Below are 17165 nucleotides of genomic sequence, written 5' to 3'. Positions count from 1 at the left end.
TTATGTCATCATAGAATCTTTGATTTTCAAAGCCCTGTGCAATGTACATACTCACAAATCTCATTTAATACTTCAGTGTTGCTCTGTAGCCCTCCTGTCCACTCCTCCGCCTGTAGAACTTTATCCTAGGGAAGGCTTATAGCTGACATCATTCTGAGGATGGGAGCTCCCCGTCCTGCAGGCAGGACTTCGTTCCTGGTGAGGCTGCACTAGAGGAAAAGGAGAGGAAAAGAAGCCACAAGGAGAGAAAAAGAAGGAATCAGCTTGGCTCGGAAGGGAGGCTTTTATAAAAGCAGCTTTGAAGCCCTGTAATAACAGCGAAGACACAAAGCCTTCCACTTGTGTGTCAACATGTTGACTTTTTGGGGGTCATATTTTCTCTCTGAATTTCCCTTTTATAAAAAAATATTTTTAAATTGATTTCATAGAGGAAAAGAGAGGGGGAGAGAGATAGAAACATCAATGATGAGATTTCCCTTTTGTTCACAGTAGCTTAGTGTCATGCATATTATTTTAATTAGATGGATAGAAAAAGTTCCTGTAGCTTTTTTTCCTCATGAACATCCATGTGATTCCTGACGGTCTTTATTACCAATCAATAATGACAGTCTCTGATTTCACATGCACTTAGATTTTGATACAGTTTTTAAGAAGGAAAGTCAAGCAGTTGCTTCAGGAAGTGGGCTTTGAGACCACAGTCATTTACATTTGTAACCAAAGCTTATTCAGTCACCCTTTGCAGGTTTTTACTGTTTTATTTATTTTGAATATTTGGTTTTTGCAAGGGTCCGAACATTATTCTATATCTAGATCTTAGAGATTGTCATTCACTTATTCAACGGGGATTTAATATCTAGCATGTGCGAACCATTGTGCTGGGTTTTTCTCGTTTCACTGCTTCTGACAACGACACTTTCACAACACTGAATGCATCGTTTCCCACAAGGCCTCTTGTTCTATGACATAGTGATAATTTTCCTGTGAGAGGGTCACAAGGTGAAAACATTTGGGAAATACAGAATGATAAACATATTCTTAGGGGCTTAAAACAGAATCTAGCTTATCTAGCATTACATGTAGCAAAAGAAAACCATTTGGCCATATTTAGTAAGTAAAGGCTATATTTATTGGGGTTTAGGACAGTTTTTCTTTTGGATAGGTTACCCATTAAAATTAAAATTTCCTATTAAAATTCCTATTTTGCAAAGCCCAGGTTAAGAAATATTGTCTTCCTAGAGGCCCAATGCATGAAATTCATGCAAAAGTAGGTCTTCCTTCCCCCGGCTGCTGGACCTGGGTTTCCCTCTGGCCTGGCTTCATCTGGAAGGATGTCTGGAATGACGTCCGGAAGGATGTCTGGTCTAATTAGCATATCACGCTTTTATTATTATAGATTGCAACATTTGGAACAGTGCTGAAAAAGTATTGGCCAGATTGTCTCTAGGATACTGTTTGTCCTATCTCCCTTCCTGGAACTCTCAGCCATCCTCTATTATGTTTATGCCTCACTTTATGCTTAAGGAATTACTTTTTTCTCTTATGGGTAAAATGGCTCAGACCCTGAGATCAGAATATAAGAGGGTCCATGGTAACAGTTTACATAGTTCATCTGCTCCTTACCCTTTTGTGATTGTGTTCAGCTCCTGGATGGACTCTTACTGCCTAGGATGGCTTTGCTCGAAAGACCCTTATGATTGCTTTTGTTGGACACAGCAGCTAACGTGGTGCACTGCACAGACTGTTGGTCTAAATCAGTGTTTTTCAACCTTTTTTGGGCAAAGGCACACTTGTTTCATGAAAAAAATCACGAGGCACACCACCATTAGAAAATGTTAAAAAATTTAACTCTGTGCCTATATTGACTATATATAAAGTAATTCTCTTGAATAGGAATCAAATAAACACAAAGAAAGTATTTTATAATTACTTTATTATGAAATATTAAGTAAACAAAATAGTGAAAAATTATAAAATTCTTGTCTTGTCTGCACCTACGGCACACCAGGCAACAACACTAGTGTGCCGCGGAACAGCGGTTGAAAAACGCTGATCTAAATAATCCTACCCGGCAGGATAGACATTAGCACGTATGCCAGACAGATCATCTTCTTGAAGCACATTCTCTCCTTGCATCTGAGATGCTGTTTGCTCTGATTTTCTTCCTGCCTCTGGTTGCTTTGGCTCGGTCTTCCTAACAGTATGAATTTTTCTGCCCATCCCTTCTCTGTTGGTGTTCCTCAGGGCTGTGCTTCAAGCCATCCTCTTTTGTGGTCATTCTTCCTGTGTGTGATCATCCGCATCCATGTTGTCAATTATACTTTCTTCGCTAATAATTTAAATTCCTTTTGAGAGCCAAATTTTTAAAACTTAAACTTCTGATGCCACTTCTTCAAAATAGACTCGCCCAGGCTATGGTATTTTGTGGAAGAGCCACACTCAAGGGGCCAAAGAGCTGCATGTGGCTTAAGAGCCGCCCTTTGCCGACGACGGGCTTAGGAAATCTAGGCATCCTGTTACAATTTACGGTAGCCAGTTTTTCACCCTCCAGCATGCCACTCACTGTCCCTCTAAGCAGCTTGAATGCCTCGCTCTCTGAATCACTCACAAGAAATCCAAGCTAGGGAACAAGTGATAAAGAAAATGGTGGAGGGTGAAAGGATGCTATCAAACATAGTTATATTCTTATACAGAAGTAACATTCATTGACCTTTAAACATTGGATGTTATGTAAACAGCCACATTTTAACCCTTAAATCCCACTGACATTCATCCTATAAAATGTATATTCACATAATCAATACTAAAGGCAAATGATACACCCACGGTTTAAGCTTTAAACTTATTCTACTTGAATAAGTTTGCCTGTACTGATATTTATTCTCCTCTGTAGCCATTGGTATGATCAGAGTTTTTCTCCTAATTTAAAAGGAGGCATACTTATCAATAGCTTAGACATTTTATTAGAAGCGAGAGAGGCGAGGGGGAGTTTTAGAATAAACATTTCTATTAAGGGTAGTTCAGGAAAACAATTTATAGCTCAGTGATAAATAAATAAATAATCATTTCAGAAATGTTTATTGTTCCAGCTCATTAAAATGTATGTCTCGGACAGTATTTCTTAAAGGCCATAAAATTAATAGTGTATTTTTAAAGTTTTATTGGCCTCTATTTCCTAAGTCTCATTTAGCCCCAGTGTTTAATTGTGCCGTCTCCTACCGGCCGGGGACCTGGCGGTCATATGACTTCTCTGTCTTAAAGGACAAACATTTCCTCCACGGCCAGCTTCCGTACTCTCGAATGTGTTTATTTCACAGCACCTCGCCTTTTCAGACTCTGTCAGAGCTAATCTGGAACTGGTATTTCTTTGTGTCTTAAAATAATGCGGAAACTTCAATGAACAGCTAATCATGTCCCTGGCCCGGCAGAACACATGAAACTAAAACCTTGCTTACCAGCTCCTGGAGTTAACTTTTTAAGTCTTTCCCTACAGAAAGCCAGGGCAGGGCCATAGCATTTGCTGAGTGCCTGCATCATTCTGGGCCTCGCACGGACTGCAGCGGGGCAGGTGGCACCTTGCATCACCTCAAGTGGAGAAGAGTCCACCTTGGCCACCTGCACTTCACAACAACTAACTCCTTTGCCCTTTGAGCGAATGTGCCTTCCACTCCTAGTCTATTAGAATCTGTGCGATAAGAACACCTCTTCCTCCTTAGTCTTCCCAAGTGGAGTTGCTTTGACTCACCTTGCCCAAACCACCAGGACGAATATTCAGAGTCAATATTCGCAGAAAACATTGGACTCCCTGGAGGCCTTTCTTCTCTATCATCCTTATTGTTTGCTAGCCATCTTGATCACAATCCCCTCGGACCTCTCACCAGCCTGGCTGCCTTTTTCATTCACCCCATTCCCATCGCCCAGCATCAGCCTGAGCATGGGTAGCATCTCCTGCAAAACTCTTTAAAATATATATTGTTACTGATTTCAGAGAAAAAGGGAGAGATAGGAACATCAATGATGAGAGAGAACCATTGACCGGCTGCCTCCTGAACATCCCATCTTTGGGACTGAACCTGCAACGCAGGCATGTGCCCTAACAGGGAATCGAACCATGACCTCCTGGTTCCTAGGTTGACACTCAACTACTGAGCCATGGCAGCCAGACCTGAAATACTCTTCCTGTGCCTTTTCCTCTTCGGCCGTGAAGCCCTTCACCCTTCACCCCAACCATTGGTTCAGTACATATTCTGGTTCCAGAGAACAGTATCCTAGAATTGTCCAGTCAGAAGATGGGAAGGCTGGGCGTTTATGTACTCACATCTTGGGGCTATGGTGAGACCATTAGGTGGGATGCTGGCTGGTAATACAACTATACTGTCCGGCTGTGCAGGATGCTGGTGGGCGGAAGAGATGCACAGAGACCAGAAGCATCTGCTGTATGTAGGACATACCCAGAACACAAGGGCAGGGGCTTTTTCCTTATTGCCAACACCCATTCAGGTTCCAGTATGTGGCTTCCTGAGTGGCTTAGTGTCTGCTGAATACAGATGAAATAATTGAGTAAGTAAACAACGAGTGAATGAATGAAAGTATGCTGAAATTTTCCAGGGGTATTCAATATGTTAGTGTTTCTTAGATGAAGAAACTTAGAGTGAAATTTCAGTGAATGTTTTGTAGATCACAAATCTGTACCTTCCTATAGATGTGATGGCAGCCTTTGTCATATCGCACATTTGTTCACAATGTCACTGTTTCTGGATTTGACTGGTTAGGATCCAGTTTAGAGTAGCAAATATATATTTACTTTTAGAATGCGTGTTCTCCTCAGCTTCTGCTTGGTGGTTTAGCTGACACATTGCTGAAGGCATTATTTGAGTTAAATTTTAAAATAGGGATCATGTGTCTGTGGGCAAAGATGGAGCATAGAGAAGACTACAGACAGAACAAACATGGGGATTAGAAACCTTTGAGTGTGTTTCTAGATAACAGTGACCAATAAGAGTTTAGGATGTATGAAGTGTGCCCCCTGGGAGAAAGGAAATTTGTGTAAATGGGATTGGAGCTACCGTGTGCAGGGCCTTGGAGTAGCAGGCTTACCTACAGCATCCTCACACCTTCATACACAGGCCACTTACTGACTGACCACAATGCCCTGCCTCCACAGTGCAGCTCACACTCTCTGACAGTCCTAACCCCACTCTGTCTCAGTCTGTCCTCTCTCCAGTCCTTGTACCAGGGTCACCGCTGGCGTGAAGTTCTTCCCACCTGTCTAATGCTGGCATTGCCTCTCACACTGGAGGATCCTCTTTCCTTGGTTTCCTTTCCTCCCTCCTCCCTACCTGCATATTCATCCACCCCCCCCCCCCCACCCCCAGTTTTTGCTTCTTTCCTGCATATGTTGCCTTTGAATTAGTTCTCATGGAATCTTGTTTTTTCGGCTTATTTTCTAGATGGGAAGTGATGGAATTTTACGCCTCAGCACTTCAGCTCTGAATAATGAATTCTTTGCATATGCGGCACAAGGATGGAAGCAGCGGCTGGCAGAAGGTAAATGCCTATTTCCCGTTCTTACTTGACATATTTGAGTACATGCTGTACTGAGCTTGCACCTTCCTCTGCTTTCCAATCTTTTTACCCTACCCCCCTGGAGTCTACTTTAATTTAATAAAAATTCACATTCTATTCCAATGGACTTCACAGATTCTCTTGTTACATTTGGCATCTTTGATATCAGACATATTTTAAGAAAGCGTGATTTTATCTGGAACATAATAAAAATGTTGCTATAGTAAGATATTGGGGGAAAGTGTTAAACTCAGTTACTTGTTTGGTGCATTTTGTATTCTATTAATGGCCTGGGGCGGAAGGAATCTTCTTTTAATACTTTCTTCCCTTGAAGCCACCACTTTGCCTTATCCTTCCTTCTGTCACCAGGCTTCTTGAAAGACTAACAGTGTTGGTGTGATCACCACACTTGATTCCCTCACCCCTTCAGCTTGTCATGGTTGGGCATGGCCCCACTGTACACAATGGAATCATCTTTCCTAGGAAATACGGATGGTTTTCTAATGGCCAAGCCCAGTGTCTTCTCCTCAGTCCTTACAGCTCATGTTCCCTCTCCACTTTCTCATGTGCTTTCTATCCCATCCAACTGGAAACCGTCCCCTGTTGGCATTCATAATATACGTAGCATCCCTTCCTAAAGCTGCCTTTCTGACGGCCATTCCTCGGCTTCTTTCCGGATCCCCTCTTTTTTCCTCCGAAGGTAACTGTGAACGCCTCTACCATTCTCTTTCCTGACATTTTCTTTTGTAACTTACACATAGTCTCTACCCAGCCTCACTCCCCTCACTATGGCCCGTCTGCTGAAAATGCCCACATCTGGCTCTCACTCCTCTTTCTTGTTCCTTGGTGTTCTAATCCTAGGGCCTATTTGATCTCCTAGCTCCGTGGTCGGCAAACTGTGACTCACAAGCCACCTGCGGCTCTTTGGCCCCTTGAGTGTGGCTCTTCCACAAAATACCAAGGCCTAGGCGAGTCTATTTTGAAGAAGTGGCATTAGAAGAAGTTTAAGTTTTAAAAACTTGGCTCTCAAAAGAAATTTCAGTCGTTGTACCGTTGATATTTGGCTCTGTTGACTAAGGAGTTTGCCGACCATGGCCTAGCGGATACCAGGCACCTTAAAACCAACAGGCCAATGCTGAACTCCCCATCTTCCCTGTAATATCTCCGATTTCTTCTGCTTTCTCGGGGTTGATATTGCCATCCTCTCCTCACAGCTCTCACTTTAAACCTTGACAGCATCTTGGATCCTCTTTTATCTCCCCAGGTCCGTCTGGCCATGAAGTGTTAATGGTGCTGTGAGTAGGAGTCCCCTTCCCGGTCCCCCAGCTACCGTCTGACTGCACTTTCCATCCCCCCTCTGTGGTAGTCAGTGGGCTCCTAGGGGGAGTCCTTCAATGTCTTCACCCTGTTTCCTGCTTCTTTGGCCAGATTTCTCCCTCATGGACCATCGCCAGGACCTCCCTCTGGATCTGACGGCAAACATTCAGAGCTCTCTTTAGAACACACATTGGGGAACTGGCCGCAGCCTGCCTTTCCTATTGCATTTCAGCCTATGTTCTATTCACCATTGTCTACTCAAAAGAACATAAATTTTCATATTCATATCTCTGTGCCTTCTGACTTAAGTACTTTATGAAGCTTGATCATTTTTGAGAAGCTAACTCAAGAGTCAATTCCTTGCCGAACCCGGTTTGGCTCAGTGGATAGAGCATCGGCCTGCGGACTGAAAGGTCCCGGGTTCGATTCTGGTCAAGGGCATATACCTTGGTCATGGGCACATCTCCAGTAGGGGGTGTGCAGGAGGCAGCTGATTGATGTTTCTCTCCCATCGATATTTCTGACTCTCTGTCCCTCTCCCTTTCTGTCTATAAAAAATCAATAAAATATATTTAAAAAAAAACAAAAAAACATCAGTTCCAACAGACTGTGGAATCTCAGTGGGTGGGAAAAGATCAACCAAAGACCTTGTATGCATATATTCATGACCCATGGACACAGACAATAGGGTTGTGAATGCCTGGGGAGGGAGAGTGGTAGGGGCAGGCCAGTAGGGGTCAATGGGGGAAGAAAGGGGACATATGTAATACTTTCAACAATAAAGAATTTAAAAAAATCAGTTCCAGCACGTGGCCTTCTCTCATAGATTTAGGCAGAGTTAAATGCTTTCCCTTCTATACTTTTAGTACGTTTATCCTCTCCAGGGCTTTTGACATCATGTTATAGCCAAAGGTATGCCTGCTCTCTCGCCAGACAGACTTCACTAAGTTCAGTGGGTCCCCCTCATTCCTAGCCCTGAGCGAGCAGGACATGTGCTAAATGCTTTAGATTCATCTGTGCTTCAATGACTGTTTGAGTGGTATTCATAAAAGGAGGAGCTGTAGAAACATTACCGGTACTCTGCTTTTAGTTTTCAGCATCCATAAACGTACACTCAGATTAATGGCATGTTTTCTTTATTAATTGGCAAGGAGATGTGGCCCTTTGACTCAATATATAAGCCTTTTCTTTCTAGGAGAGTTTACACCAGAAATGCAATTGCGGATAAGGCAAGAAATTGAGAAGGAAAAGAAAACAGAACCTTGGAAAGAAAAATTCTTTGAAAGGTTTTATGGAGAAAAGTAAGTGCTAGAGCATTTTTTCTCATTTCTCTTAGAAGGAAATGAAAATGTAATTCTCTGCTTCGCATAGCATACTCATATGCTGTAAAACTCAATAAACCTGTGATAAACTGCGGTAGTCCGTGTAAGAAACTGCGGGGAAAATTCTAGTGGCATATCAGCACTTAAGTTATTAAAAATGCATTTTCAAGGGTTTATAACTTGTCCATGAAAATTCATTTTGGACTGAAAACAGCATGAAATCCCATGGAAGTCAATTTTGGCCTTCTAACTGGATTTTAGTAAATCCAAGTTATTTTTATTAATGAATACCTTAGACTTAATTCTCACATTTCCCCCCAAATACTGACCATGCATATATCTGTTTAGTCTTTATTTCGAGGAGAGCTTGAGGTGTTACCCTTCACTCTATCCATTTTTCTCTTCCGGTACAACCCGTTTTACATTTTTATCCTGTGTGTTTCTTTTTAAAATAATACTGGCCACAAATAGCGTGGTAGTGATGGAACTAAATTGAAAGTATTTCTCCATTGCTTCAAGGTTAGTGAGACATACATATTGTACTTGGGCAGAATCGGCATCTCGGAGACCATCCGATCCCTAGAATGAAGGAGGGATTAAGAAGCTGACACCTGCCCTAGGCAGTTTGACTGGGTAGATAGAGTGTTGGCCTGCGGACTGAAGGTTCCCAGGTTCGATTCCGGTCAAGGGCACATGCCCTGGTTATGGGCTCGATCTCCAGTGGGGGGTGTGCAGGAGGCAGCCAATCAATGATTCTCTCTCTCCCTCTTGTTTCCTCTCTGAAATCAATAAAAATATATTTAAAAATTTTAAAAAGAGAAGCTGACAACTGACAGGACCTTGAGATCCTTCTAAGTTGAGGAATTTGAGCTTTAACTCCCATGTACACGAGTAACACGCTTAGATGAATGCTCCAGTGTTATTTTGTATAAAAGATACTGAGATCATGTAGGTAACAAAATCTGTACCTTTGGACTCATTTCACAACCACCCCGCTCCTGCCCCCGTAAAAGAGGAAAAAACGTCAGAAGGGACATCACCTGGGCCTTCTTCGGGGAAAGGAACCCCAGGCCTGCCGGCCTCCTTATGCAGTTGCCAGCCTTTGGCGACTGGCCCCAAAGTGGTGCTCTCCAGTAGGAAGGCCTTGGATACATAAACGTGTTTAAGCAAAAAGTAAAAGGAGATAATTACCATCTTTTTCTTTCAAAGAGCAAGAACTGTGGCAGGCTAGTTGTATGCCTTCATAGGTAGTCTCTGGCAGTGTTACTCAAGCCTGCCCCTATCTGGTCCTTACTGGAGCTTTGAAAATCAGGTACAGGTTTCCAGAACCCACCCCAGACATAATGACTGGGCATGTCCAGGAACCCTCAGCACCCTTGTCTGACGAAGGGAATGTTGGGAACACTCTTTTCTGTAATGGCAGAAGCCTAACTGAGGCAGTTACCTCCAACATGTTGGTCCTGAGTTGTTATTGGTGTTGGGCCCATTCTCTTACAAACCTAACACTTATCCAGCATCTCCATGGTGTCAGACACCGTCTGAGGTGCCAGAGGTACAGTGAGCTTCCTGGCTCCGCCCTCAGAAGGCCTACTTTCCAGAGTCCACATAGCTTTCCTTCCTCCAACAAATAGTCATTGCACATACTCTGGCTTTGACATGTTCCTAAGAGTTTGGCTAATGTTACTTCTTGTAATTCTCCCAACAATCTTGTAAGGTGGATAGCATTATTATCCTTATGTTTTAAAAACTAGAGCAGGGGAGTCTCAGCCCAGCCTGCACCCTCTTGCAGTCTGGGAGCCCTTAGGGGATGTCCGACTGATGGCCAGCAGTTGAACGTCATTAGAGGTACCTCGTAGACGGGAGAGGCTCCCACCACCACTGTGCCACCGCTGCTGCACTTGCCAGCTGTGAGCCTGGCTTCTCACGAAGTGGCACTCCTCCTGCGCTGAGCATCTGCACCATGGTGGTCAGTGCCTATCATAGTGACCAGACATTCTGCCATTTGGTCGATTTGCATATCAGCCTTTTATTATATAGGATGGTGTCCAAAACGGAAGGACAGTGAAACTTAATTTTACCTGATTTATAAGGCACAGCTAAGTAGTTTGCTCAGTGTTTTAATCCTACAAATTCTTCTCAGAAAATTTCATGCACATACATTTAAAATATATATTTTTTTTATTGATTTCAGAGAGGAAGGGAGAGGGAGAGAGAGGTAGAAACATCAATGATGAAAGAGAATCATGGGTCAGCTGCCTCCTGTAAGCCCTCAATTGGGGATGGAGCCCGCAACAAAGTCATGTGCCCTGACTGGGAATCGAACTGTGACCTCCTGGTTCATGGGTTGATGCTGAAGCACTGAGCTACACAAGCTGAGTCACATACATTCTTTTACATGGAATTGGGGGTTTCACAGACTCCCATAGGTTGATCAGGCTAAGGGTCCCTGCCCCAAAGGGTGACAGCTACAATACTGTAAGCAAAGCTCCCATCTCCACTCCTGAGCTCCAAATGCAAACAGTTCTTTTTAAATGAACCTTTTTCTTGCTATAGTTTTCCATAGAGTTCCTGTCTCTTAAAGTGACTGGACTTCTTGCTTGCTTTTTCCTGTCTTTGATTTCATATCAGATGACAGATGTATTCTGGACATTTCTTTGACTGCCCTTATAGTTTTGTTACTTTCAGATTACCCACATTTCCCCAACTTGTGAGGGATTTTTTCTCTAGGATCACACATTTTCACTTGACTGACACCATGTGCCTTTTCATTGCTCTAAGACTAAGTTTTTCCCCAAATGTTGCTATCCAAATTCACTTCTAGTTAAATCTGTCTGATTCCATTTTTTTCTCTTTGTTTGAGGTCTTTATGATGGTTCTTACTGGCTTACTCTGCTTGTGATATAGTGCTGTAGTATATTTGTCTTAGTTACTTAGAAATCACCCAGTATATGCTAACTCAGAATTATAGGAGTTGTTCTGATTTGCGGTTTAGATTTCTGAGGGCAGTGTTTCCTTTGTGTGGTTATGTGGTGTGGTCTAAGCCTCTTCTTTTTATGCCTTTTACCATCTTAAATCTATTTTCCCATGAAAATAAAATGTTGATATAGGCATATTTCATGCAGTGCTGTTTTCTTTCCGATATATATGATTTGTACATGACCTGTATGATTTATAAGTGTATATACACTTTTTTTCTGATAGCTCAATTGATGTTTTTTTTTTTTAAATATATTTTATTGATTTTGTACAGAGAGGAAGGGAGAGAGATAGAGAGTTAGAAACATCGATGAGAGAGAGTCATCAATCAGCTGCCTCCTGCACACCCCCTACTGGGGATATGCCCGCAACCAAGGTACATGCCCTTGACCGGAATCGAACCCGGGACCTTTCAGTCCCCAAGCCGACGCTCTATCTATTGAGCCAAACCAGTTTTGGCTCAATTGATGTTTTTTTTTTTCTTTCTTTCCAGATTTAACCCATTGGAATTCATAATTATTCAAAGTAAAATATGTATATATTTTTGGGACACCCTATATATCATATGCATACATATATACATATATACATATAGTAATGTTAATATATTTAATAACATTATCAGTAACCAACTAGCAGAAATTTGGCTGCTAGTCAATAGATTCTGTATGTTCTACACTTAATTTAGTATCTAGCCTGGTATCCCTGCTTGACCTAGTCCCCAAATACCTTATTTCTAGCTGATGATTCTGCTTTAAATTTGTCGGTAATGTAGTTATTCTGTTCCTCTCAGTTACAGTATCGTTGTAAATGATAGCCTAGTTTGAACCCATCATAGGGAAAGCTGAAAGAAAAGAAACTAATTATGAAAGCAGCATCTTCTATCTTCTTTTCAGAGAGTTTTAGTAAAGAAGGCAATGATCAAACACCCACAAAGTGTATTCAGCTGTTTCCCCTTTCATGTAGAGGATTTAATTTAAGTAAAAGGTTAAGATTTCTCAGAGGCATTTTCCTGGATTGATAATATTAGAGCTGTATTTCAGCCGTGTTTCTTGCTCTGGAATGTTCTTTCTCCCGCTTATCTCTGTAATTGCCCGTAGTGCTCTCATCTAATGCACTCAGATCATCCTATTCCCCTGCTAGCTGATGCTGATCTGGTAGCTTCGTATGACAGGAAACAGTGATTCATAGTACCTTTGATTGTAATCCTGATTAACTTTGCCTTCTGACCTGGACATTAGGCTGGATTATTTCTTAATCTTCTTTTCTTGTGGAGTATTTTTACAGTAAGAGATCTACATGAAAGAGTTCATCTTGCCTCACACAAATGTAACCTAGCAGAATCCACTCTGATGACCCCCCAAATATGGTTGTTATTCTTTAGTGAAATTTCCATGTTGTCTTAGGTTAGATGCTTAGATTCTAAAATAAGGTGATTGAACAACAGCTCTTTAATTGGTTTCAGAAGTCATTTCAATGTCAAGATTTTACAACTATCCATCTTCCTTGGACTTAATTATTTGGTTATGGTGCATCCTTTGAAGGCTGTTATTTTCTTCTATAGTGACAGATTTCTACTTTATGACTTAAGAACTCTTAAATCTTATACATTTTTTTTTATTTTCTGCCCATATTTTCTAATCTTTTGTAGTATGTAATTTTCTTATTCCTTTTACAAACAGTTGGTAAGGTTCATATCTCTTTGCTTACAGAATGAAAATCTATATTTGTCTTAACCAGAAATAGTTATGACTATAAAGTGGAAAAACCAAGTCATTATGAACTAATTTAAATAAATTGAGCATGTTACTTAGTGATCATAAAGTCCACTTGATGCATTTGCTTTTATTAAATAGTATATTTGTGAGAGATTGACTTGTACGTCTTGCATTTTGTGGTTGAACAACCATGTTTCTAATTTCTGTGCAGGTTGGGCATGTCAAAAGAGGAATCTACAAAGCTCACTGCTGGACCAAACAGCGATGGAGCTGAAAGTAGTTCTTCATGTGGGACCTCAAGTCTTCCAGGTCTTTCTTCACAGGCCCCCTCAGAAGAACAACAGTCAAAAATCATGAAAAGTCCAACTTCTGTAGAGCCCGAGTTCTGTGCCGGGCTCTGCCCTATGGTAGATGTAGGAAAAGAGGTCATTGCAGAGTCGGAATCAGAGGATATCTTGATCCCTGAAGAATCTGTGATTCAGGAGGAGATTGCAGAAGAGGTAGAGACCAGTATCTGTGCATGCCAGGATGAAAATCATAAGGCAATACCTGAATTTTTGGAGGAGTCTGAAATTCCAGCCAGTGCTCACGAAGAGCCCCAGATAGCAATTCCTGAAGAAAACTTGGAATCGTGTGTTATAATGAACGATGCTTTAGACACTGTGCCTCATCTTGAACTTAAGGTGGAAGAGAAATCCGAATCTCCCCAGGAAGAAATGTCAGTGGTTATTGAGCAGCTGGAAGTCTGTGACTCTCTCATTCCTCCCACTTCTTCTGTGCCTCACCTCCATGTCACAGAACATAAGGAGCCAGAAGCTGAAATAGAGAGCAATGCTCCAAAAATGAAAACAGGGTCATCTCCTTTAGAAGGCCAGTCTCCAAAGGGAGGGGTCGCTGTGGATATGGAGCTGCAGAGCGATCCTGAGGAACAGCTTTCTGAAAACGCTTGCATCTCTGAAACCTCCTTCTCCTCTGAGAGCCCAGAGGGAGCCTGTACCAGCACACCCTCCCCTGGCGGGGAGACCCAGTCTACTTCCGAAGAATCGTGTACTCCAGCCTCTCTTGAGACAACATTTTGTTCTGAGGTATCCAGCACTGAAAACGCAGACAAATACAACCAGAGAAAGCCCGCCGATGAGAACCTTCATGCATCTCTGACATCAGAAACATCTCCCATATCCACTTCACCTGAAATATCAGAAGCATCTCAAATGTCCAATTTACCTTTAACCTCGGAAGCATCCCCTGCATCCAATGTCCCTTTGACATCGGAAGCATCACCCATGTCCGATTTACCATTGGCATCAGAAACGTCTTCCGTGTCTTCCATGCTTCTCACCTCTGAGACTACTTTTGCATCCAGTTTGCCACTTCCTTCAGAAACATCTTCAGTTTCTAATTCTTCCCCGAATGAAAGAACAGTGCATCAGCAAAGAAAGTCCCCTTCCATAACCGAAGAACCACTCTCTCTGCAGAAGGATGAAGGTCCTGCGCCTGCCAAGCCCCTGGGAGAGAGCCTTCTCTCCCAGCAGAAGACTCTATCAAATACCCCGGAGCCCACCAGCCTGGGCCCTTCTGCCATTGCTCCCGAAGCATTTCCATCCAAAGAACTCCACAGCAAACCCCCGACTCAGCAGCCTTGTCAATCACATGTTGAAACAGAGAAGCCCTATCCTGCTTCCATTCCCGAACTTCCTCCTGCAGAAATCGTGAAAGGTAAAACTCAGAACGTCATGCCGAGAACAGAAAAGAAAGGGGCGTCTTCCCCATTGGAACTGTCTGTCTTTCCGGAAGAGACAGAGAGTCAAGGAAATGAGCTTCCACCAGCTAAGTCCCAGGACCAGCAGTATGGCTCCCCGGGGGAGAAGGCTTCATTTCCAGAAGGCTCCAGAAGTAAAACCCATAAGCAAGGGAGCTCACAGAACCGGTTGGAGACCCCGTACACTTCCAAGCTGTCCGAGCCCTCCAAGTCCCCTGATGGCGGGAGAAACGACAGCAGAGAGTCTGAGATCGCGAAGAGGAAAACCGCAGAGCAGCACAGCTTTGGGACCTGCAAGGAAAAGAGGGCGAGGATCGAAGATGACCCATCCACCCGGAACGCATCAGCCGGCAGCCCAGCGGAGAAGGAGCAGCCCCCGAGAGAGGAGCCCAGGGTCCCTCCTCTCAAGGTAGGGTATTTTACAGAAATGAAGAAGAGGTAAAAGAGGCACTTCCATACATAGGCTTGCCCTTCTTAGATACCGAGATTCCCCAACAGAAATGAGATTTTGTCCCTTCTGGGTGTTACATAGCAGTTGATCATCGGACACTCCCAGCACCACCCTCATATTAAGGGATCCTTTATAAGACTGTGCATTGAGCCAATAGGAGTTTAGATACGTGTATGTATTTAGGCCTCAGCATTTAAGGGAGAGGAAGTGGAGAGGGAGAACAGGGCCTGGGACTTTTTTTTTTTTTTTTTTTTTTCCAAATGCTTATTTTCAAAATGATACACACTTTATGTAAAGGTAGATAAGTAGGTAGACACTATAAGTGTACTTAGTGTTTGTTTGGTCTTGAGGTCTTTAGTGTATCGAGGCTTAGGTTTTTTTGTGTTTTTAAAAAATATATATATTTTATTGATTTTTTACAGAGAGGAAGGGAGAGGGATAGAGAGTTAGTTCCACAGGCCACTGAGATGCAGAGTCTTTGGATATGCCAGGGTGTAGGACAGAGCACTAAAGAAACTTGGGAACATTTGAAAGCTAATTTCGTGGCCTTTAGAAGTTCAGAAGAACTAGAGAAAGAAGTCAGAAATTCAAGGCATGCACTAAAGAGATGAAGGTACTTGTTATCCCTTCGTTCATTTTCCAACAGACATTGAACTCCACCATTGCCTCGCAGAGAGGGACCTGGCTTTTGGAAAAGCCTCATTAAATTTCCTTCAACAAATCAATGAAATTGCTCTGTGAACCCTGAAGGGGAATGCTGTGGATATATAGGTGTACAAATCCTTTTTTTTTCTGAGCTAGTAAAAGAGGTATTTAACTTCACACAAAACATAAAAAGCCTGTGGACACACATTTCTATGTAAATATTTTCTTTTGGTCCCAGTAGATTTTAACTCGTGGAAAACAAACCTTTTTATCTAAGTTGGCTCTTCCTGGTAAACTGAAAATTAAGTATAATTCAAAGAAAGTCTGTTTAATAAAAAAAAAAAAAATTCTACCCACTATAATTTAAACTTATTTGGTGCTTTTATCTGAGTCCATTTATATTGCTCTACAATAAAACGGATTATTCCACATAGGATTGGTCTGGAATCATAAACACAGTCAAGCTTTGCTTTTCATAATTTCTTTTTATTTGCTGTGCTCTGACACCTTTTTATATGTGACTCATGATCTCCATCAGGTTGGCTTGTAAGAGTGTGGCTGTAGTTATTGTTTAATAAAGCAGTCCCTAGTAAATGAGATTCTAGAGGTGTAAAAGATGAATATAAAACACTGCTGCATGTTTTAATTTCTGAAGCAACAGAAAGAAAAATACTAGCATGCTTTTCATAAGAAATATTTTTATTTTTTTATTTTTTGCCAAATGCTTATTTTCAAAATGATACACACTTTATGTAAAGGTAGATAAGTAGGTAGACACTATAAGTGTACTTAGTGTTTGTTTGGTCTTGAGGTCTTTAGTGTATCGAGGCTTAGGGTTTTTTTTTTTTTTTTAATATATATTTTATTGAATTTTTACAGAGAGGAAGGGAGAGGAATAGAGAGTTAGAAACATTGATGAGAGAGAATCATTGGTCAGCTGCCTCCTGCACACCTCCTACTGGGGATGTGCCCACAACCAATGTACATGTCCTTGACCGGAATCGAACCTGGGACCCTTGAGTCCACAGGCCAATGCTTTATCCACTGAGCCAAACCGGTTAGGGAGAGGCTTAGTTTTTTAATGTTCTAAATTTTTTAGACTAAGGGAAATCTTGGAAAGGAAACACTGACTCCCCTCTCTGAATTCACTTTCACTTTGGAGCATTTGAATTAGAAGTGAGACATCACAAGCTTGAAAATGAGAAATGAGGTAGCTCAGGAAGGTAATTCCATCTGCCAGCATTCCCCAGCCCAATTCCAAAGTGACAGGACCCTGTAGTGTGTGTCAGGTGTTTACAAATGTGAATATACAGTTGTTAAGAAGAGAGATGCTTTCTCTGAAAGCTTCTCTAGGCGGGGAAGGAGGACATGTAGAGCATGTCAGTAGCTCTGAACGGGGAGCCCAAAGGCTCTCC

The 17165-nt window shown here is 42.1% G+C and overlaps 1 protein-coding gene across 2 annotated transcripts in view; it reads left to right on the top strand.

The window, feature by feature from the left end:
- Positions 1-17165, top strand: part of ASXL3 (ASXL transcriptional regulator 3) — a 173112-nt gene that overhangs the window by 146188 nt on the left and 9759 nt on the right. For both annotated transcript variants that reach the window (XM_036419042.2, XM_045574489.1), the window contains exons 10-12: positions 5448-5544; positions 8075-8180; positions 13107-15063. In XM_036419042.2, the coding sequence (XP_036274935.1) occupies positions 5448-5544; positions 8075-8180; positions 13107-15063 (2160 nt within the window). The remainder of the gene's footprint in view (positions 1-5447; positions 5545-8074; positions 8181-13106; positions 15064-17165) is intronic.

The sequence above is a fragment of the Pipistrellus kuhlii genome, unplaced genomic scaffold, assembly GCF_014108245.1.
Source record: "Pipistrellus kuhlii isolate mPipKuh1 unplaced genomic scaffold, mPipKuh1.p scaffold_m20_p_6, whole genome shotgun sequence".
In the NCBI taxonomy this organism is placed as follows: Eukaryota; Metazoa; Chordata; class Mammalia; order Chiroptera; family Vespertilionidae; genus Pipistrellus; species Pipistrellus kuhlii.
The sequence above is the reverse complement of the archived record's forward strand: the minus strand, read 5'-3'. Positions and strand labels throughout refer to the sequence as shown.